The following is a 23,054-nucleotide window of genomic DNA, read 5'->3' as shown; positions in this document are numbered from 1 at the left end:
ATGGGATACTTACAAATTAACACATGACACAGAAGCCTATGATAGATACAAGTTGATATGCAACCAAGTTACAAAAGAGGTTAGGCAGGCGAAGGCAGATTACGAGAAATCCTTGGCAAGGGATGCAAAGAAAAACAGCAAAGAGTTCTTTACTTATGTAAACTCTAGAAGGAAGGGGATGAATCAGATTGGTCCACTTGATATTGATGGGTCAACTGTTGATGATCCTGCTCAGGTAGCTAACAAACTAAATTAATATTTTGCATCGACATTCACACATGAGGAGTTATTCAGCAAGGGGAATGCCAGAGGTGTATTCAACTCTAGCAGTAAGCTACAGAATCTTGAAATAACTGGGAGTAAAGTGGAGGAGAAACTGTTGAAGATAAACACAAGAAAGGCACCCGGGGTGGATGTGATCTATCCAGTTATATTAAAGGAGGCAGCAAAGGAAGTAAGCAAACCCTTAGACATAATTATGAGAGCTTCCTTGGACTCAGGGGAGGTACCCATAGACTGGAAATGTGCAAATGTGACCCCAATTCACAAAGGAGGATCAAAGGCTGACACAAGTAATTATAGACCTGTGAGCTTAACTTCTGTTCCAGGAAAAGTAATGGAGGCACTGGTTAAAGAAGCACTGCAGGATCATTTAGACAAGACTTCAGTTATAGCTCAGACACAGCATGGTTTTGTTAAGGGGAAGTCTTGCCTGACCAATTTGATTGGATACTATGATGCAGTCACAAAAGAACTGGATGCAGGGAATAACTTTGATATTATATACTTGGATCTTAGAAAGGCTTTTGATACTGTTGCACATGGAAGACTGCTACACAAACTGGAGCAGTGTGACATTGGAGGCAAATTGCTGCTATGGATAAAGGGGTGGTTGAGGGGGAGAAGACAGAGAGTGGTAATCAATGGACACTGCTCATCGTGGACTAATGTTATTAGTGGAGTCCCTCAGGGCTCAGTGTTGGGTCCATTATTGTTTTCTGTATTTATAAATGATATTGATGATGGTATATCAAGCTTAATGTCCAAGTTTGCAGACGATACAAAGGTTGGCAGGGTTGTCAAGGACACTACTGACACTATGCTGCTGCAACAGGATCTGGAAAGGTTGAGCAGATGGGCTGAGAGGTGGCAAATGAAGTTTAACATTGACAAATGTAAAGTACTACACATGGGAAACAGCAACCCCAGAGCAACGTATCAACTCTGTGGTACTACACTGACAGTGGTAGAGAATGAAAGGGACTTGGGGGTGGTTGTGCAGGCAGATATGAAGTTCTCTGAGCAGTGCAGACGGGCTGCAAGAGTAGCTCATGGATTATTGTCAATGATATACAGGAATTTTTCCAGCAGGGATAAGGAGGTGATTATTCCATTGTATAAGGCAATGGTCAGGCCACACCTAGAGTACTGTATACAGGTCTGGAGGCCTCATTTCAAGAAGGATGTAGAGCTGCTGGAACGAGTACAGAGAAGGGCTGTTGTTATGTTATTTTAGTTTTTAGGAGCATTAGCAACTAAGGCCATATTGCTCCGAGATATGCGGTGGTCATTCCCTGACCTTTCCGCATCCTCCGTATTTGGTGGTGACGGGCTCGAACCCCGGTCTAATCAAGAAGCGTGTGCTACGCACTGCTGCTCCTTCCCACCTGGCTACGGAGGCGCCCAGAGAAGGGCAACAAGATTAGTGAATCGAACAAAGGGGTGCTCTTACGAAGAAAGGCTTAAGTTTTGCAAATTACAGTGTCTGGAGACTAGGCACCAGCGAGGTGATCTGATAGAGGTGTATAAAGCCTTGAATGGTTTAAGCATGCTCAATGCTGATGGGATTCTTCCTCTAGCTCAGAAAAATCACCTGAGAGGGCATAAATTCAAATTGAGGAAAGACAGATGTAGGATAGACGTGTGGAAATTTGCCTTTAGCCAGTGGGTGGTTGGTTGGTGGAACAGACTTCCATCCCTTGTGGTGGAGGTTGATAGCCTAAATAAGTTTAAGGCTCAGCTGGACAGGTATTTTGAACGAACAGAGGGGTGAAGTGGAAGTGGGTTTTTTTTTTTTTTTTGGCTGATGCTGCATAAGCTTGCTTTCTTGCATCAAATGCCTCTACTAATGCTAAAGTGACCAACAGGCATTCAAATGGGTGAAAAATTTATGGGGTTTGTTTTTTTTTTGGAACACAAGACATTTGCCAAATCTTTCTGAAATGTGAAATCAGCAGTGCCCTCGATGGAACTGAAGATGATGGATGCATTTTTTGAAGGAAGTGAAAGTTCAGTCCATAACATTAAGTCTGGTATATCTTGACTCTATGGATAAAAGCTTCATTTTACACTGAAATTTTGCTTATTAAGCAGGCACATTAAGGCTTTGTTGCTCTTGTCTGTAAAGCCCATAAACAAACAAATTTTATTTAGTTCCATAAAGCTCATAGTCAAACAAGGAACTCTATTTACAATCTGTTCACAACTTTAACTCATGACTATTAACTCACAACAAGAATGATCCCAGGTAGGGGCTATAGCTGTAGCCATCCCCTTATGATCAAAATAATGTGTATTTTTTTACATGATGATCAAAGCTTGACAGTTCTCTAGAACACTGCTTAAGCCCCCCCCCCTAACATCAATGACTCCCCATTTAGAAAATTGTGGGCCCATCGCTGTCTGCCATTTATCTTAAATTTGAATCAGATACATGCAGCCAATAACTCAGGCCAGTTTATGAAATTCATATAGTTTATAGCTATGCAACCTTTACAAGAGATCACAGCATTTTGTCAGACAAGAGAAGAAATAGTTAACTAAGTGCCCCAAAATAATTATTATTCTCAGTCTAATGTTTCTGAATTGCTTTAATCACTTTACTTGTTTACTGTTAACAAATGTTAGTAGTGGTATAATAATAGGGTGATACAAGTGTAAAACTGTCACAAGCATGCCCACAATCATGTGGGCAGGCTAACCAATCATGATAGGACCTTTTCTTGCATGCCCAGGTTGGCTTGAAATAGTAAGGCAAAACTCATGGAAAGAAGGAAAAGAAAGTCACATCATAAAACATAGCAAATATACTTGCAGCTTACTGGTCAGTAAATGTTTTGCAAAACAAAGAAAAACAAGCACTAATGTTTGCTTTTATTTGATATGCATTGACAACTGGTATTTCTTATCACAAGGAGTAAATCTTTTGTATGGTGGAAAAGCAGACATTACAGGAAATCATGGTGACCTGCAGTGATTTACTATGCTAACCTTGAATTGTTTTGGTGGCCATAATTAATGGAAGTATTTAATATTTTTACTTTAGGCTAATAAGTCTTGCACTGTAGGGGAAGGAGAAATGAATGTTTACTATACTAGTCAGAAAGTCCTTTAAAGATTTCTTCTAGCTGCCCAATTGGTGGCACAACAGGTCCCAAATTGAAGGGATAGGGTAATTCCTTATCTACGTTTCATAAATATCATAGAAAATACTTAAAAAAATAATGTCATGTTATTGTTATTTGCATGTTGTTTTTGCCATATTTTTGACATGTAATATTCATGTTTTTTTTTTTTTATTTTGTCCTCGCTTTTTCCCATTATATATGGGGTTTTGGCATGCAATTTTTACAGCCGGATGCCCTTCCTGACGCCAACCCTCACCCGTTATCAGGGCTGGAGATATGCGGTGGTCATTCCCTGACCTTCCGCGTCCTCCGTATTTGGTGGTTATGGGCTCGAACCCCGGTCTAATCAAGAAGCGTGTGCTACGCACCACTGCTCCTGCCCACCTGGCTATGGAGGCGCCACATGTAATATTCATGTAAATGTTGGAAATGTAAAATATAGTTGGTTCTCCTTTTAAGGGGAATTTGCTTTATTTTGATAGATGGCAAGAATTATCTTTTTACCAGGGGGTGAAGTGCCCCCTGGAAAAAAAAAAAAAAAAGACTCAATTTTCCACAATATCATTGTGTTATCTGTAGGAGAACTCCACTACTTGATAAGGAAGAAATGACTCCTAGACATAAAAGTGGGAATGGTTAAATGACTCCAGAAGAGAAAATCTTTTCCATTTGGGGGAAGTGTTTTTATCACACATTTTCTAGAATTCAAGGTGCGCCTTGTCAAACCCTTTAATGATTTGATGTCACTGTTTTTAAAAGAAAACATCTGTTTTGTGTTACTTATGCATGTTTAAAATGGCAGCCAATCTGTAACTGACATGCTGGATCTAGTCTATCCCTAAAAATTTTTATGACGCAGAACATCACAGTTGAATATTTTGTCTCCATACAGGCTGTTCTTTTGTCTGCATAGAGTAGCCAGAACTGCCTCTAGGCCACACAATCATACCCTGTTCTGAAATTTTCAATACAGCCCTTATTTGCAAAAGGGTTAGATACCACTGGTTTAAAGGACTTATGTCCTGTACATATAACTTTAAAAAAAAAAAAAAAAAAAATAGTTGAGGAAAAAGATAATGACTCTTCAGACTCTGATTAATATTCAAAATGTTATGGAATGTGGGCATAATTTTGGAATTGATGACTGTGGTATTATTCCAGGCACAGACTCAGGAGGGGCACATGAGAGGAACTCACATAAGTCCTGTATTAAATTTTTGGGGATTATCTGAGCTCCTTGTTAAAAAATTTGTTGGATACAATTTAACACACTATTTTAACCAGGAATGACTTAGCTGAAATTCTTCTTCAGCAAGTCCCTTATTAACAAATTGGCAGCACACACTCCCCTACATATTCTACCAGATATTCATCAGTCATGCATTCAAAACCAGTAGTTTAACAATTAGATGTATTCACAGTAACAGACCAGTAATATATACTAACATCACAATAATTAATGTATTATTACTGTTAAATATCAGTTTGTTATTCTTCATGAAGTAGCTTATATTTAGCGTACAGACCAGAGGGGGAGAGGAGGGTCAAGAATATTGATTAAATGAATGTTTATCAAAAATTCAGAAGTTTTGCTATCAGGCAATAATAACCATTTTTCTCAAAATGAGTGCATTTATAATGTTATTACAATTAATCAACATGCCAGGTCAGATTATTTGTACAGGAATTTATTTACAGTAATACTACATTAATTGCTGTAATATTAATGTGTATAACTAGCCACTGGTACTACTGACAGAATGTAGTACTGCACTTGCTATTTCTTCAATGTCATCCACAAATACAAATGACTAGCAGAATCTATGACTAGTGAAGGCTTCTGCAAAATTGAGCCAGAATGTATGTATGCAACTAAAACTGGTGCAGTAAGCCCTCAATTTAATGTACAACATCCACTGAACCAGACTTATTGTCTTTACAGGATTTAATGATGCAACTGTGATGGCATTTATCATCAATTAAAATATTTTTACAATAAAGCAGACTGTCATAGAGCCAGGATTTTCTTCAACGTCACCTTGAATCAGAGTATGGAGTCATCTGAGCCTCTGGCAAGCATACTTCTGCAAAGTTCTCTGAAGAAGCCTCTTCAGTTCTCCAAATTGCAGCACTTGGAAACTAGGTAACTGCGAGACCAGACTGAATTGCTTAAGGCTTTAAATGGATTCAGTAAACTAAATGATGATGGTTTCTTTACTCTTTGCTGGACAATGCATAAGGGAACATAAACTTCAATTGAAAAAGGATGGATGCAGGAAAGAAGAGTGAAAATTTGCTTTCAGCCAGACAATAACCATCTGGTGTGAAAGTGGGTAGTTTAAATAAATTTGAGGATTAGAGAAACTGTTAGATTCTTTGGTTTGCAGAGGGTTTTTTTTTTTGTCTGATGCTGCATAAGCTTGCTTCCTTGCATCATTTGCCACTACTAATACAACAAAAAATTTTCAAATTCTTCTACTCCCCACAATAAGTGCAGTGAAATGCATTATTTAAACAACATTTAATGTTTTTAGTATAGCACTTTTTCTCAACATTTTAACAACTATAGCATCTGTATTTCTTTCAAGATTAACAATCAGATTTTAGTAGACAGGCTTCACTCCCATAAGGTCATTAAAGCAAGATTTTACCATAGTTTAACAATTAGACATATTCCCTTCTTTTATAAAGTCCATCACCACACTGGTTTTCATTTAAAGTATAATTTGTATACCCAGTCTTACTAGAAGCCAGTCATCAGTTTATTCAGTAGTGTTACTAAATAACAAAAACGTTCTCTCTCACATTAAAATAAATACTGAAAAAATATTAAACAAAATATTTCATAATTTTTTTTTATATAAAATCGCTATTAGAATACATTAAGTATTTTTACTTCTACATGTTGAATTGTGTTAATGAAATCAGCAACTCATTATTTCCTGATTAATCAATTTTACGCACACTTTTTTTTTAAATGGGTATATAAGTTTGGAAAAACACACTCTTTACTCATAGTAAAAAAATAAATGAAAAATTAAGCATTCAAACTGGAATTTTTTTAAAAATGTACTGCAAGAATCTCATACTACACAACAACAAAATATTTTAAAAACAGCAAATGGTTTTAGCTTTTAAAAACTAACACTAACTGAATGGTGAAAAAAATTACACTTCATTAAGGTAACATTTTCTGAAATTCTCTTTTTTCAATAGAAATTGATAACAATAATACTTTTGAAAATTTAACAAATCTTTTTGTGTTAAACTGTGCTATTATTTCAAAAACTTCTCAATTATATTTTCAGTAAACCACTGTATATCAATCTGTAAATGGTCTCCTATGGCTAGAAGAAAATGAAGTTTTCCATCCTCATCCATTTTCTTCAGACCCAGCCAATCTTCTTGATACAGAGTACTGTTCTGTAAACTAAACACTTCTTTCCCCTGTCCAGGTTTATAAAATCCAAACCACTCACTATCTGGTGGATCCACTAATGAGTCTTCTGAAAATTTCACCATTATAAAGTTATTAAGTTTCATTAGGTTTTCTTTGTAAGTTTCATTCTTCATTCTTTCATTATTAATATCTGCAAGGAAAACACTCTTCGCTTTATATTCAGCTTCATTTAGAGGATCATGCCAATATTCTGCTTGAACTAGAGAATCCTGGATCCAGCTAATATAGGCCCCATAATTAAGTAGCTTACGGATATAATTACATATTGTGGTATTATCACCAAAGCATTTTGGAATCCCATATACTCCCTGATGCTGACCTCCAAATGATATAAGGTTTACCATGGGTGGTTGTGGGCATCGCTGTGCAACAGCCCGAAGAAACTGCCCACCCTGAGAAAAACCAATTGCATTGTAACCATTTTGTAAGGTACTATCTACTTCCAGCTGCTGGCACACAAGTTCAGTTTGCCTGTTAACATTCATAAAATAACTATTTTCCATATCTTCTAACATATTACTGCCAATTTCCAAAGATTTAACATACACTCCTGGTATTTTTTCTTCTAAGATTTTTTTAAATGCTCCAAGACTCATTGGATTGCAGCAGCTATCTCCCATACCATGCCACAATACAATTGGTAAAGGTGGACTTGGAGTAGTCGAAGCTGGTTCAGAACGACAGTTGTAATTTAATAACACTAACATAACAGCAACACCATAAAAAACTTTCGTTGTCATCTTTTACAAACAATTATCACAACAGTAAAGTTCAAAAAATATATTTTTTCCTCTCTCATAAAAATACGCTACGAACTTAGGCCTGCAAGAAATCGAGCAGATGACAAAAATTCAGCAGAGAAATATGAGCCGGTACAGATGAAAGTCTCACGTGACGTTTAACTAGAATTCAATCTTCCACTGAATTTATTTAAAAAAGAAAAAACACCAACACACAGCGAAGGACTGGCAAAATATAATAAAACAACTTCGTAACTATAATATAGTTATCTGCATAACTTGTGACAAGAACATGTGACCACACATTTTTTTTTATCAGAAGACAAAATTGTCAACAACAGGAAGTGAAACAGAGGGCGCTAAGACCGCATGGGTGGATAATTTTGGTAATTTTGTTGATATACGAATGAGTGCTCTAAAATGGCTAAGGAAATTTAAATGGTGAACAAACTTATCGCTATGTCAGTTATATAAAATATATACTATTACTCACGTGCTGTTATTGCAGAAACAATGAATGAAACAAACTTAAGGTATTTGACATTTAGTTATACCTACGGTAGATGATACGAATAACGAGCAATGTTTGATGTTCTACAAAATTAAAAGATATTTCTAGGTAAAGAAGCCAACGTAATGTCGTATATGTAAGGATCATGGATTATTTTACAAGTGGATTAAAGTCGATGTTAGGAGCTCAACAGGGATTTCAGTGCCCCACAGGAGCTGACACCGTAAGTAGCCTCTCTCTGGCCCTTTTCTGTTTTAGCTGTATGTATCGATGCAACTACACAATATTATTATTTTCCATAGAGATTTTGTTTTCTGCTAAGATTTTGCTCAGTCTGCGACGCAATATTGAATAGGTGTTCTGAAATATATTTTTTGAATAATAAGACCGCTGTTTTTAAAGATATTTGTTCTTATTACACGATAAAGTGATAGACAGTATAATTTTTAATTACACCATTTTAAACAATTTTTTGCCTTTCCCTCAAAAAATGTGGAGTGTTATATTCAATACAACAGGGAGTCCACAGGAAAAGGAAAAAAAAAGGATAAACGGCACTGGAGCCTTTCGCCTATATCCGTTTATGTGTAGATCAGTGAAACGTGTTCCCGGTTGATTTTTATATTGTGCAGGTTGCAAAACCTGTTCACGTGGAAAACTCTAACCTCCCCTCCTGAGATCAGCAGTCTATAGCCTCAATTGAAGAGGACTTAAGAAATCCCTCCATCCATTGCCGAAATCGAACTTAGATGGTGGCTATCATGCTGACTAAGCAACCAAGGAGGGAGTCCACAAAAACTGTCTATCATTTTCATATTTGGGTTAACCAAAAATAACCTCATCTACCTGTGTGCATCAAGCCCATAAATTGCATATTTTGTCTGTTTGGTTTGACTGCTTTGCTGGATAAAAAAATCGGAATTTCTTGGGATAATAAACAAAAACAGTTTAACATTTAAAATAGTAGTAGTAGTAGTAGTGGCACTTGATGCAAGAAAGCAAGTGTAGGAGCTTATGCAGCATCAGCCAAAAAAAAAAAAAAAAAAAAATCACACCATACCCTCCAATTGCCTGTCCAGTTCCTCCTTAAATTTATTTAACCTATCAACTTCCACAACGACAGATGGAAGTTTGTTCCAGCAATTAACCACCCGCTGGCTAAAGGCAAATTTCCGCACATCTATTCTACATCTATCCTTTCTTAATTTGAACTTATGTCCCCGTAGGTTCATATTCTGAACAAGTGGGAGGATCCCATCAGAATTCAGCGTGCTCAACCCATTCAAGGCCTTATAGACCTCAATCAGATCACCGCGCAGGTGCCTAGTCTCCAGCCACTGCAATTTGCAGAACTTAAGCCTCTCTTGGTAAGAGGATCCCTTCATTCCCCTCACCAATCGTGTTGCTCTTCTCTGTACACGCTCAAGCAAATCTACATCCTTCCTAAAATGAGGCCTCCAGACCTCTACGCAGTACTCAAGGCGTGGCCTGACCATTGCCTTATACAGAGGGACAATCACCTCCTTTTCCCTGCTAGCAAAATTCCTATATATCATTGACAAAACCCCATGACCTGCCCTAGCAGCCTGTCTACATTGCTCAGAAAACTTCATATCTGACTGCACAATTACTCCCAGGTCTTTTTCATTTTCTACCACCTTAAGTGTAGTACCACACAGTTGGTACGTTTCTCTGGGGTTACTTCTACCCATATGCAGTACTTTGCATTTGTCAACGTTAAACTTCAGTTGCCACTTCTTAGCCCATCTGCCCAAATTATCTAGATCCTGTTGCAGTAGCACACTGCCATTACTGTCATTAACAACCCTGCCAACCTTCGTGTCATCTGCAAACTTCGACATTAAGCCTGATATACCTTCATCAATATCATTGATAAATACACAAAACAACAGTGGACCCAACACCGAACCCTGTGGGACTCCACTAATAACATTAGTCCACGAAGAGCAGCACCCATTGATTACCACCCTCTGTCTTCTCCCACTTAACCATCCTTTTATCTATTGTAGCAACTTACCCTTAATACCATTCTGCTCCAATTTGTACAGTAGTCTTCCATGCGCAACAGTGTCAAAAGCTTTCCTGAAATCCAAGTATATGATATCAAAATAATTTTTTGCATCCAGTTCCTTTGTGACCACATCATAATAACTAATCAAATTTGTCAGACAAGACTTTCCCTTAACAAACCCATGCTGTGTCTGAATTATTGCTGCAGTCTTGTCTAGATGATCCTGCAATGCATCTTTAACCAGTGACTCCATTATTTTACCCGGAACAGAAGTTAAACTAACTGGTCTGTAATTATTCGTGTCACCCTTCGAACCTCCTTTGTGAATTGGGGATACATTTGCACATCTCCAGTCCGTGGGAACCTCCCCTGAATCCAAGGATGCTCTCATAATTATGGCTAAGGGTTTGCTTAGTTGCTTTGCCGCCTCCTTTAATATAACTGGATAGATCCCATCCGCCCCAGGTGCCTTTCTTATGTTTAACTTCAACAATTTCTCCTCCACTTTGCTCTCAGTTATTACAAAATCATTAAGCACACTGCTACAATTTGATAACCTTCTTCCATTTTCAAACTGTAATGATTCCTCACGTGTGAATGTAGATGCAAAAATGTGAATGTAGATGTAACTACCGTCAGGGGTAAAGGAAAGGGTTTTTGCTTCCGTAAAGGGGAGTACAGTGGTCTCAGACAGTTTTTAAATTCTGTACAGTGGGATCGACTGACGATGTTACAAACAGTAAATTCTAAGTGGGAAGCATTCAAGGAATTAATCGTGGAAGCTACTAGACTTTTCATACCGATGAAGAAATATTGTTCAAGGTTTAGGCCTAAATGGTTATCAAATGAACTAATGAGACTCGTGACAGAGAAGAAAAATGCATGGGATGCATATAAATTATCTGCCTCGATAGCATCAGCAAATATTCTTGCACCCTTTCTATTTAAGTGTATCCCATCCCTGTAGAAGCAATCTCTCCTGTTAACAAGTACAGTCCAGGCTGAAAAAAATTCTACCCCTTGAGCCTTGCACAATCTTTCCAGGGCCGAATTGATCGACAAGGCTCTCATCATATACTCCCTCCTATCGTGTCTGGGCAGAATTGCAGACACTTTCAAATTCAACCCTAATTCTCGGCTTTTTTTCAACAGTGACCTGTACTTGTTGAGTAATTCTGCCGGTCTCCTACTCTTAATATCATTAGTGCCAACGTGTACAACTATATCACCTTTTGTGCCCTTGAAAGATGATATCCGCTCTACAACGTCATCAACCTTTGCCCCTGGCAGACATACCCTGGTATGTCTGCCAGGGTATGGCATGAGCATGTATACTTCAGCATGTATAATCCCACTTCAGCACACTGTGATCACTGCCACCTAGTGGTTCCTTTATCTGCAAATTCTTAATACACGAATGATCACTGCTGATAACCAGATCAAGAGTATTACTTTCTCTGGTTGCCTCTCGAACATGCTGCTGCAGAAAACAATCATCCAATAAATCCACAAAAGTCTGACTAGTGTGTGAGTGACCAACCCACAAGTTCCAGTCAATATCTGGGAAGTTAAAATCCCCCATTATAAGACATTCTGATTTACTGGCCCACTCTATTTCTCTGTACAATTGTTCATTGTACTCATAGACGTGTCATATATACAATTACCAAATAGAATGAAGTGGTAATTTGGGGGGGGGGGTAAAATAGTTGGTTATATTGTGACTGGTACAGATTTGTCGTTCTTAAAAAGGAGAATACTTCAAATATGTTGTCGTGGTCAGTTAAAATCTGTCAAGTGTAGAGGGCTCAGGAAGATGTTTAAAATTGGTGAACAAGGCATGCAGTTCATTTCTAAAATGTGAGTATTCAAAAAGTATATACCAGATAGAAAAAGTTCTTCCCAATGCTCGCATGGGGGAATATCAGTAGCCCTCAGCAACAAAGAGTATGTGAGTGAGCTGTGTCAGATGCAAAGGTGGGTCAGAATAACTTCCTCACTTGTGAGTAATGAAAACAGTTTCATGCAGGTTGTTATATGGTATACAGAAGTTAAAACTTTAAGCTGTATGGCCTATGTAATGATTTGGTGGATTGAGATATCATATATCTCGTCTTGTGTATTCAATGACCTGCAGAATTTCATCCACTGTAAGGGTGCTCTCATGTATAATGCAGGTGGCATGCTAACTTGGGACCAGCAGCTACAGGTAGTGTAAATGAACAATGTAAATCAATGGGAGTGCATAGAATAACAGCATGTGGACAGCGGCATCGCTTCTTGTGTTAATCCTTCAGCTTACCTCAACAAATTGCTTATTGCCAGGGAAGTACAGATATCACTCAACTGGGTACACGTTGCTCACACCTCTGGCCCTTAGGCAATTATTACCACTACTGTTGCTGTAAAATGCAAGAATTCATGGTGACATAAAGAAAACTTGTAATCCAGAATTTTAAGAATGGATACTGAAATTTTTGTAAAAATGCACAATATGGAACAACAGTGTCAACTGGGCACGTGTTGTATATAAAAAGGAATACCATGGAGAAATGTTAGCAAGAAAAAATATTAATACCATTTATTATTCGAATGTTAAACATAACATTTCTTGATTCGTTCTAATAAATTTAAAAATTACCTTTTATGACCATGCAATTTGTTACATAAATTATGATATTCAAAGTTTTGTCTACTATAATGTATGGGGATTGGATATACCCATCAGTTCCTTATTATTTACAAATCTTGAAAAAAAAAGAGCAAAAATTAATCAGTATGACAATGAAGAAATGGTTTTTGAATATGTAAAATTAACTTTTCATTGCTTCAGTTTTTAGATTTATACTTATTCTGTTTCTAAAAAAAATCACATTGAATGTTATTAGCATTCGCAAGAGCACATGATGCAAGAAAGCAAGCTTATATAGTATCAGATGTTGAAGGCATGAGAAAGAGAAACAATATGAATATCCTAATGAAATAATGAATTAAGCAAAATTATAGGCTGAATTGAATATCCAATTAGAGAGAAGGGAGTTGTAAAGCAAAAATGATTAAATTAATTTACGGAGTAATAGCCAGCATCAAATATGGGTGGGCAAATTTGGTCCGAGTAAGGGGTAGAGAAATTATAAAATTAAAATCTGATGTTAACTTATAAAATTAAAATCTGATATTAGCTAACATCAGATTTTAATTTTATAATTTCTCTACCCCTTACTCAGACCAAATTTGCCCACCCATATTTGATGCTGGTTATTACTCCGCATATTAATTTAATCACTTCTCTCTGATTGGCTATTCAATTCAGCCTATAATTTTGTTTAATTCATTATCTCATTAGGATATTCACATTATTTCTCTTTCTCATGGCTTCAACATCTCCAATTTCTGTTATCCTTCTCCTATTAGTTTGGGTATTTTGTGTAATTTATACTCATCCAGCTTGACACTTTTTAACAGACTTATTAATTCTACCTCATATATACAAACTCTTCTTGTCTTTCCTTCTTTCTCCAAACTTATTATTTTAACAGTTGCTATTAGCATTAACATTAGTAGAGGCATGTGATGCAAGAAAGCAAGCTTATGCAGCATCAGCCAAAAAAAAAAAAAAAAAAAAAAAAAACCACTCCCATTTCACCCCTCCATTCGTTCGAAATACCTGTCCAGCTGAGCCTTAAATTTATTTAGGCTATCAACTTCCACAACAAGGGTGGAAGTCTGTTCCACTAACCAACTACCTGCTGGCTAAAGGCAAATTTCCGCACATCTATGCCCTCTCAGGTGATTATTTTGAGCAAGAGGAAGAATCCCATCGGCATTGAGCATACTCAAACCATTCAGGCTTTATACACCTCTATCAGATCACCTCGCCGGTGCCTAGTCTCCGCATACTGTAATTTGCAAAACTTAAACCTTTCTTTGTAAGAGCAACCCCTTGTTCCATTCACTAGTCTTGTTGCCCTTCTCTGTACTCGTTCCAGCAGCTCTACATCCTTCTTGAAATGAGGCCTCCAGACCTGTATACAGTACTTAAGGTGTCGCCTGACCACTGCCTTATACAAGGGAATAATCACATCCTTATCCCTGCTAGAAAAATTCCTGTATATCATTGACAAGACACCATGAGCTACTCTTGCAGCCCGTCTGCACTGCTCAGAGAACTTCATATCTGCCTGCACAATTACCCCCATGTCCCTTTCATTCTCTACCACTGTCAGTGTAGTACCACAGAGTTGATACGTTGCTCTGGGTTGCTGTTTCCCCATATGTCAATGTTAAACTTCATTTGCCACTTCTCAGCCCATCTGCTCAACCTTTTCAAATCCTGTTGATGAGCAGTGTCCATTGATTACCACTCTCTGTCTTTTCTCCCTCAACCACCCCTTTATCCATAGCAGCAATTTGCCTCCAGTGCCGCACTGCTCCAGTTTGTGCAGCAGTCTTCCATGTGTAACAGTATCAAAAGCCTTTTTAAGATCCAAATATATAATATCAAAGTTATTCCCTGCATCCATTTCTTTTGTGACTGCATCATAGTATCCAATCAAATTGGTCAGGCAAGACTTCCCCTTAACAAAACCATGCTGTGTCCGAGCTATAACTGAAGTCTTGTTTAGATGATCCTGCAGTGCTTCTTTAACCAGTGCCTCCATTAATTTTCCTGTAACAGAAGTTAAACTCACAGGTCTATAATTACTTGTGTCAGCCTTTGATCCTCCTTTGTGAATTGGGGTCACATTTGCACAACTCCAGTCTATGGGTACCTCCCCTGAGTCCAAGGAAGCTCTCATAATTATGGCTAAGGGTTTGCTTACTTCCTTTGCTACCTCCTTTAATATGACTGGATAGATCCCATCCACCCTAGGTGCCTTTCTTGTGTTTATCTTCAACAATTTCTCCTCCACTTTAACTCTCAGTTATTACAGGATTATCTAGCTTACTGCCAGAGTTGAATACACATCTGGCATTCCCCTCCCTGAATAACTCCTCATGTGTGAATGTTGATGCAAAATATTCATGTAGTTTGTGAGCTACCTGAGCAGGATCATCAACGGTTGAACCATGAATATCAAGTGGACCAATCTGATTCATCCTCTTCCTTCTAGAATTTACATAAGTAAAGAACTCTTTGCTGTTTTCTTTGCATCCTTTGCCAAAGATTTCTCGTAATCTGCCTTCGCCTGCCTAACCTCCTTTGTAACTTGATTATAGACCAACTTATATCTATCATAGGCTTCTGTGTCACATGTTTATTTATATTTATCCCATGCATTTTTCTTCTCTGCCATATGTCTCATTAGTTCATCTGACATCCATTTAGGGCTAAACCTTGAACAGTATTTCTTAGTTGGTATGTAAAGCCTAGTAGCTTCCAAGATAAGTTCTTTGAATGCTTCCCATTTTGAATTTGCTGTTGGTAACATCATCAGTTGGTCCCACTGCATAGAATTTAAATACTGTGTCAGACCATTGTAGTTGCCTTTACGAAAGCAAAAACCCGCCCCTTTACCCCTGATGGTAGTTACCTCTTTGAGTAAATCCCACTTCAGCACACTGTGAACACTGCCACCTAGTGGTTCCTTTATCTGCAGATTCGTGATGCATGAAGAATCACTACTGATAATCAGATCAAGAGTATTACTCCCTCTAGTTGCTTCCCGAACATGCTGATGTAGAAAACAATCATCCAATAAATCCACAAAAGCCTTGCTAGTGTGTGAGTGACCAACCCACAAATTTCAGTCACTATCTGGGAAATTAAAATCCCCCATTATAAGACTCTGATTTACTGGCCCACTCTATTTCCCTGTACAGTTTCTTATTATACTCATCAGAGTCATTAGGCCTATAGCACACTCCTACTCTCAATTTTGATCTCCCATTGCTTATGTCACACTAAACTGAGTCGACACTGCACCACCCAGCGATATCGACTGGCTTCACTTCTTTGGATTTTATGTGTTTCTTAACTAATAGCATTAGTTAAGAAACCTCCTCCCTTCCTATCCTGTCTGTCCTTTCTGTACATATTATACTCCCCAAATTCTAGTTCTGCATTCCTTATATCTGTGTGACACCACGTCTCTGATATCCCAACAATATCTGCTTGCTTGCTTGTTTGTTTGTTTGTTTGTTATTTGGTTTTTAGGAGCATTAGCAACTAAGGCCATATTGCTCCGTGATATGCGGTGGTCATTCCCTGACCTTTCCGGATCCTTCATATTTGGTGGTGACAGGCTCAAATCCCGGTCTAATTAAGAAGCGTGTGCTACGCACTGCTGCTCCTTCCCACCTGGCTACGGAGGTGCCTTACAACAACAATATCTGCATTTGATGTTTTTAGCAATACCTCAAATTCATCAAATTTATTTACCAAACTCCTAGCATTGGTGTACCCACAAGTATACATGCACCTGTACCTATTCTTAGCTACCCTAACTAAACACATGGGTTGTGTTGAATACACCTCTGGCATTGACTCCAAGCAGTCTCTGAAATATTCTGCATCTTGTTTTCCAGGCTGCTGCTCATTCCAATAGAAGCAGTGCAAGAATCACTTTCACCTCTGCCAGTGGCTACTGTTAATCTATTAGTCCTTGTATCCCCCCAAGCTAGCAGTTTTCCGACCCACCTAACACTGCCTCGATAGTATCAACAAATATTCTTTCACCCTTTCTATTTAAGTGTATCCCATCCCTGTAGAAGCAGTCTCTCCTGTTAACAAGTACAGACCAGACTGAAAAAATTTTTACCTCTTGAGCCTTGCACAATCTTTCCAGGGCTGAATTGATCGACAAGGCTCTCATCATATACTCCCTCCTATCATGTCTTGGCAGAATTGCAGATACTTTCAAATTCAACCCTAATTTATGGCTTTTTTTCAACAGTGAAAAAAAGCAGTGAAAAAAAAAAAACTTTTTTCCATTCTCCTCTGCCGGTCTCCTACTCTTAATATCATTAGTGCCAACGTGTACAACTATATCACCTTTTGTGCCCTTAAAAGATGATATCCGCTCTACAACGTCATCAACCTTTGCCCCTTATCCTGTTCCACCTATCCTTTTACAAGCATGTTCCCCATTTCCCTGACAATAGAGTCACCAACAACTACTAGTTCCTGTGGGACCAGCGCATTCTGCCTTGGGGGTTGCTGCTGTTTTGCATATATATATACATACATGTTGGAATGGGCGCTGAAATAAATGAAAGTGGAAGGGAGAAATGATTTACTCAGAGGGAGAGAGAGAGAGAGAGAGTCAGTCAGTCAGAAGTAGAAGGGAATCACCAAGAAAGAGAAGAATGATGATATCTAGCTTAGGACCCTAAGTGTGCCACAATCACCAGATGTGAGCCCCTGGAGTTTGTGTAATTTTGAGAAAATACAGTCCACTTAATGCAACCAGCACATTGATTTTAAATATTCTGTTGTATTGATCGAAGGTGCAAAAGCACAGAATATTTAATGAAAATTCATTTTACGATGAGGTGATTTTTTTTTATTTATAAAAAAATCAGGACGCAAGTGTAAAATCCGCAGGACATCTGAGGACGCCATAAAAACTAGGACATATCTTTGGAAACGAGGAAGTCTGGTAACCCTGTATATGGTGGAGATTAGTTTTTAAAAAGAAAGATTGTACAAAAAAAAACGATATTATCATTTTTTTGTGCAATTCTGGTGGTTGACACTGGAAGAGATGCCAGGGTTGTTCGGCATGGGACAATATACTTATGTATATAATTCTATCTTACGTTTAAAATGTATTATTTTTTGCCTTTTATTATTATGCTTTTTACTTTTTCGATTTGTAGCTATACTACTTCCTCTTTCCAGTTTATTTTCTTTTCCATTCTCCTGAACTGCTATCAATACATAACACTTATTTATATATAGCTTCTGAACAGTTCGCAACTTTAACTGTTTTTTTTTTATTTGATAATTTTTAAATTCTTCGCCTGCAAAAATATTATTCCCTTCCTCTTTCAATTATTTCAGTGCTCATGCCAAAGAATATTTTATTGAAATATCCTGCGATGGGCATTAGTAAATCACCCACTCCCTCTCTTTTCCCCATAATTATCTTTTGATAAGTTTTCGCCTGAAAATTACGGGACACAACATGCTGAACAGTAGGAGGGGTTGATCAGCAATTTTACAGTACCAGTTTACCCGCAAGCTAAAGGGATTAACATTCCGTAATACAGTGGCACCCGTAAAATCTACTCCATTGCATAGTGAGAAGTTGCACTGGTCACTGCTTTCTATGTGTTCATACCTAGTGAGAAGCTTCGGCTGAATGTCGCAGCCGAAGCTTCTAACTGGGTTCCACGTAAGCAGTCAACTGCATTCTACATGAGAGCACCCTTAGTAATGCTGTGAACATAATACTTTTTTAATACTCTTTAGTACTTTTTAAGTGATATAATTTGTTTAAAAGTATTGCATCTTGAGGCAACTCATTGATATCCATAATTGTTCCATCTTGAATATTAAGACCGCAGTATAATTTTTAACTGACATTCTGCTGGCCACTAATTTCATAGACAAGATACTATCAATTTTTTTCATATGCTGTATAACTTTATTATGTCAAATATTAAGTTTTAACATTTTAATTTTCTCTCTTCTGAACTCCATAATAAATGCACAGGACCTAAAACTCCCTTTTACTGGCAAGGTAGCAAACATAAGTTTGCTTATATGAGAAAACACAAAAAGTCCTTTTGTGTGGCATCAATCTCAAATTGATGAGGTCAAAAAGGTTGAGGTTACCACTTTTGTTGCCTCGGTGTTACACTACAAATAAGCATCATGCTTCCCTAAAAAAGCACGGGGGAACCTCTTATTATTCCATCTTGTATTGCATTAATTTATCTAGCATTATAAAATAGTATTAACTCAAAAAATAAAACATTAGTTTTAATAAACAAGTTATGTTTCAAAAATCAAATTGCATAATAAATAACAATGTCCAAGTATGCTACAGTTTTTATTTACATCTTGTATGACAATCAGCATTCGTGCACCAGAGCTAGTGTGCACAAAGAACACTTGTTCAGCCTCATTAGTTCATTGTGTTTGTTTTCATTGGAAGCATGAATCAATGCCTTTTTTTTTTTTTTTTTTTTAAGTTTTATTGTTAACTATCTCTGTGTTTAACAGAGATACCAAAAGAAGCTGCCTATTAGCTTTTATAGATCAAGATGGAACAGATTATTTTAAAAACAGGCAATGTTGGCAAAAAGTCATGAGTTAGGATAAAATTTGAAAGGGTCTGCAATTCTGCCCAGAAATGATAGGAGGGATTATATGTTGAGAGTCTTGTCAACCCTGGAGAGTATGTGCAAGACTCATGGGGTAGAATTTTTCTTAGCATGGTCTGTGCTTGTTAACAGGAGAGACTGTTTTTACATGGATGGAATATACTTGAATAGAAGGGGTATAAGAATATTTGCTTAGGCTATTGAGGCAGTGATAAATGGGTTGGAAAACTGCTAGCTTGGGGGGATACACAGATTAATAGTTTAATTAGAGCTGCAGGCAGAGGTGAAAGTGATTCTTATATTGCTACTATTGACACATGCAGCAGCCTGGAAAGCAAGGTGTCTGGGATTTCACGGCCTTCTGTGGGTCATCGTGGAACAAATGAATACATGGGCAGTGTTAGGGTAACTAAGAGTAAGAACTTGTGCATGTATACTTGCATGTACACTAATGCTAGGAGCATTGTAAATAAATTTGAATTTGAAGTACTGATTAAGTCATCAAATGCAGGCATTGTAGGAATAGCAGAGACATGGTGTCACTCTGTAAGTGATGCTGAATTTGAATATGGGGAGTACAATGTATACAGGAAGGACAGACAGGATAGAAGATGTAGTGGGGTTATGCTCTTAGTTAAGAAGAATATTAAATCAAAGGCAATGCATCCGGTTAACTGAGGGTATGGATGGGTGAACTGTGTTTTTTTTTATTTTGACTGGTGCTTTTAAGTTTGCTTTCTTGCATCATTTGCCATTACTACTACTAGATAAACTGTTATGAAGTCAAAATCATGTCTTCATAGGCACTGTTTTATAATGATATTATTTGACATTATATATGGAAAGCATAATGTGTAGTGCTGTTATTTTTATATATTTATTATTTTTTAAATTTATATATTATTTATTATTTTTTATTTATATATTATTTATTATTTTTTTATTTATATTTTTACTATTTTTGTGTAATGCAGAGCATTACCCCAGGGGCTCACATCTGGTGAGTATGGGCTTGGCAAACCCAGGGTCCTGAGATGGATATCATCATTCTTCTCTTTCTTGATTTTCTTCTACTTCTGATTCTCTCTCTCTCTCTCTCTCTCTCTCTCTCTCTCTCTCTCTCTCTCTCTCTCTCTCTCTCTCTCTCTCTCTCTCTCTCTCATGGTAATGTGGGAATTTTTTTTTTTTTTTTGGCCGGTGCAGCAATAAGCCTCAGGCTTCCTTGCACCATATGGCTAATAATAATTATACAAAAATAGTACTACACAAGAAGTGCTATTTTCATATAATGCTTTGTCCTCAGGAAATAATTAATAACACAATATGAGGTCCCACTGTCATGCTACTTATTTGTAATGTGGTGTCCCCGTCTGAAATTTAGATCTGAGGATATATATAAATTAAAGTTTTCTTGAGCACTTGGTTGATAGTTTGCTTTCCTTTTTTTGTCTCTCTCTCTCTCTCTCTCTCTCTCTCTCTCTCTCTCTCTCTCTCTCTCTCTCTCTCTCTCTCTCTCTCTCTCTCCACCCCCTTCCCTCTCCAAATACTCCCTTTCTTACTTTCACTACTTGAGGCTTCTGGCTGATTCTGGGAATTTTATTTTGATTTTAAAAATAAATTTCATTGAAATTGCCCATAGTTTTTAAGTACACCACTGATTGTACAACTTTCTATATGCATTCCAGAGATAGATCTTGTCTACTTATGTCATCATGATGCATAAATAAACCTCACTAATTTAACTGGAAAAAGAGTTACATTATAAGATACTTGGTACAATGGACATAAAGGTAAGATAGCCTCTGATGTTATAGCATTAGTATTACTGTTACTATTAAATTGGCAGAAAGATTCAAGGAAACAAAGCTTATATAGCAGCAATCATGAAAAAATAAATAAAATAAAAAAATAAATAAATAAAATACATTTTAATTATAGAGTAATAATTAGAAATTATTAAGTTATGATTTATCACCAATGAAAATAAATAAAATAAAATAATTAAATATCTCTCAAGTTTTAAATTTTATTTAATTCCTCTTTAAATCTACATGAGTTCACTTCATCTACAAGCTAAGTAGTAACTTTTCCTATTTGATAGAGGGAATTTGTTAGTAATCACTAAATTTATTCGAATAGGGAAGTGCATGTTTCTTTCCTAATGTCACATGGGAGATCGTAAGGATTAGAAGAAATTGGTAAATTGAGGGGAGTCACTGTAAAGATGCAGATCTTGGCATAGACCAAGAGTCTTTCACTATAGTAGTCTTTCAAAATAACGGCATATTCAAGGTGCTGTTATTTTGATTTTTTCTGTTATCTAGAAAGTTTTTTATTTTTAATGCAGAAATAATAAGGCCAAATAAGAAATAGAGAGATTAAGAATGCACTAACATAAACATGTTAGTGCATTCTAAACATGTTGACGATCCAGTGTTATATTCCAAAACACAATGATCCAAAAACATAAACATGTTGACGATCCAGTGTTATATTCTGCCATTAATACACTTCTGCTTATGTCCCGTTCTATTTTCTTTATTATATCAAGTTTAGCCTGTGCATTAGCACAGCGGTATCGTCATCGCCCTCCCCACACCAGGTGGAAAAGGCCTGGTTTCGAATCCTTTCGGTGACGTGAGAAACTTTTATAGGCTTTTTTCACTCTGTGGCTGAGTTAGTGGGTTTCAGGCTTAGATAGCAAGATTTTTTTTCCCAGAAACTTAGGTTTTTCATCCAGCAAAGCAGACAAATCGAGCAGAGAACACACGCAATTTACAGACATGATACACACGGGTATGTGAATTAATATTCTGTGTGACCCTAATGTAATAGTTTGGATTATATCAAGTGTATCACTAAGCTTTACTGTTGTTCTTCTTTTCTTCTCTGTATGAGGTTTATTAACTTTAGGAGCTATAGTGAGGGATTTTTAATTTAAAATAAATGTAAAACATCGGTATAATCCATAATATCAGTGCAGAATTCACTTTGAAAATGGTGAATGTAAACAAATACATTAATCACGTGACTTGCCGTTTTCTTTTATCAGCACTGCCAGACATCTGCGCTGTATGTATATATCTGTATATATGTATGTGTATATGTATGTATATATCTCAATGTGCCATTATTTGGAGTGCTGTTATTTCAACAGTCTACTGTATTTAGAACTGTTCCATCCTGTTCAGAAATACAGTAACTTGGAAAGTAATAGAGGTAATACAGGGCTTACATAATAGGTAATACAGTTCTTGTAATACAATGATAGCTGGAAATGACTATAGGGCTATGAGACAATGGAAAATAATGGGGGATTATTGAAGATGTACTGGAAAACACTACTGCCAGCATCTATGTAGGATGCATTAGGAATACAAAAAAGAAAAAGCAGTCTTTTTCACATATTTGTATACTAATGCTAACATAATTGGGATATCATATACATGGTGTCATCACCACGTATCTGATATGTTGGATGCAGATATCGTATGTATACAGGAAAGAGGTATGATAGAAGGGAAGGAGGGATTACACTACTGATCAGAATTCTCATTAGTATTAGTATTGACAAATGATGTAAGGAATCAAGCTTACACAGCATTGACTAAAAAAAAAACAAAAAAAACTA

The 23,054-nt window shown here is 37.0% G+C and overlaps 2 protein-coding genes across 2 annotated transcripts in view; one reads left to right on the top strand and one right to left on the bottom strand.

The window, feature by feature from the left end:
• Positions 1–6,681: 6,681 nt before the first annotated feature.
• Positions 6,682–7,876, bottom strand: Ppt1 (Palmitoyl-protein thioesterase 1). The gene has a single exon (XM_090377369.1). It carries the CDS (start codon positions 7,605–7,607, stop codon positions 6,684–6,686), a length of 924 nt encoding a protein of 307 aa, XP_090233495.1. The 5' UTR covers positions 7,608–7,876; the 3' UTR covers positions 6,682–6,683.
• Positions 7,877–8,254: 378 nt separating this feature from the next.
• The window catches only part of LOC150083570 (general vesicular transport factor p115-like), a 114,960-nt gene continuing 100,160 nt past the window's right edge, over positions 8,255–23,054 (top strand). Inside the window, exon 1 of the mRNA XM_090378525.1 lies at positions 8,255–8,341. Within this exon, the coding sequence (XP_090234651.1) occupies positions 8,264–8,341 (78 nt within the window). The 5' untranslated portion in view covers positions 8,255–8,263. The remainder of the gene's footprint in view (positions 8,342–23,054) is intronic.

The sequence above is a fragment of the Mastigoproctus giganteus genome, chromosome 7, assembly GCF_048544385.1.
Source record: "Mastigoproctus giganteus isolate SK-2022 chromosome 7, ASM4854438v1, whole genome shotgun sequence".
In the NCBI taxonomy this organism is placed as follows: Eukaryota; Metazoa; Arthropoda; class Arachnida; order Uropygi; family Thelyphonidae; genus Mastigoproctus; species Mastigoproctus giganteus.
Note: the sequence above shows the minus strand (reverse complement) of the source record. Positions and strands in the feature narration are given on the sequence as shown.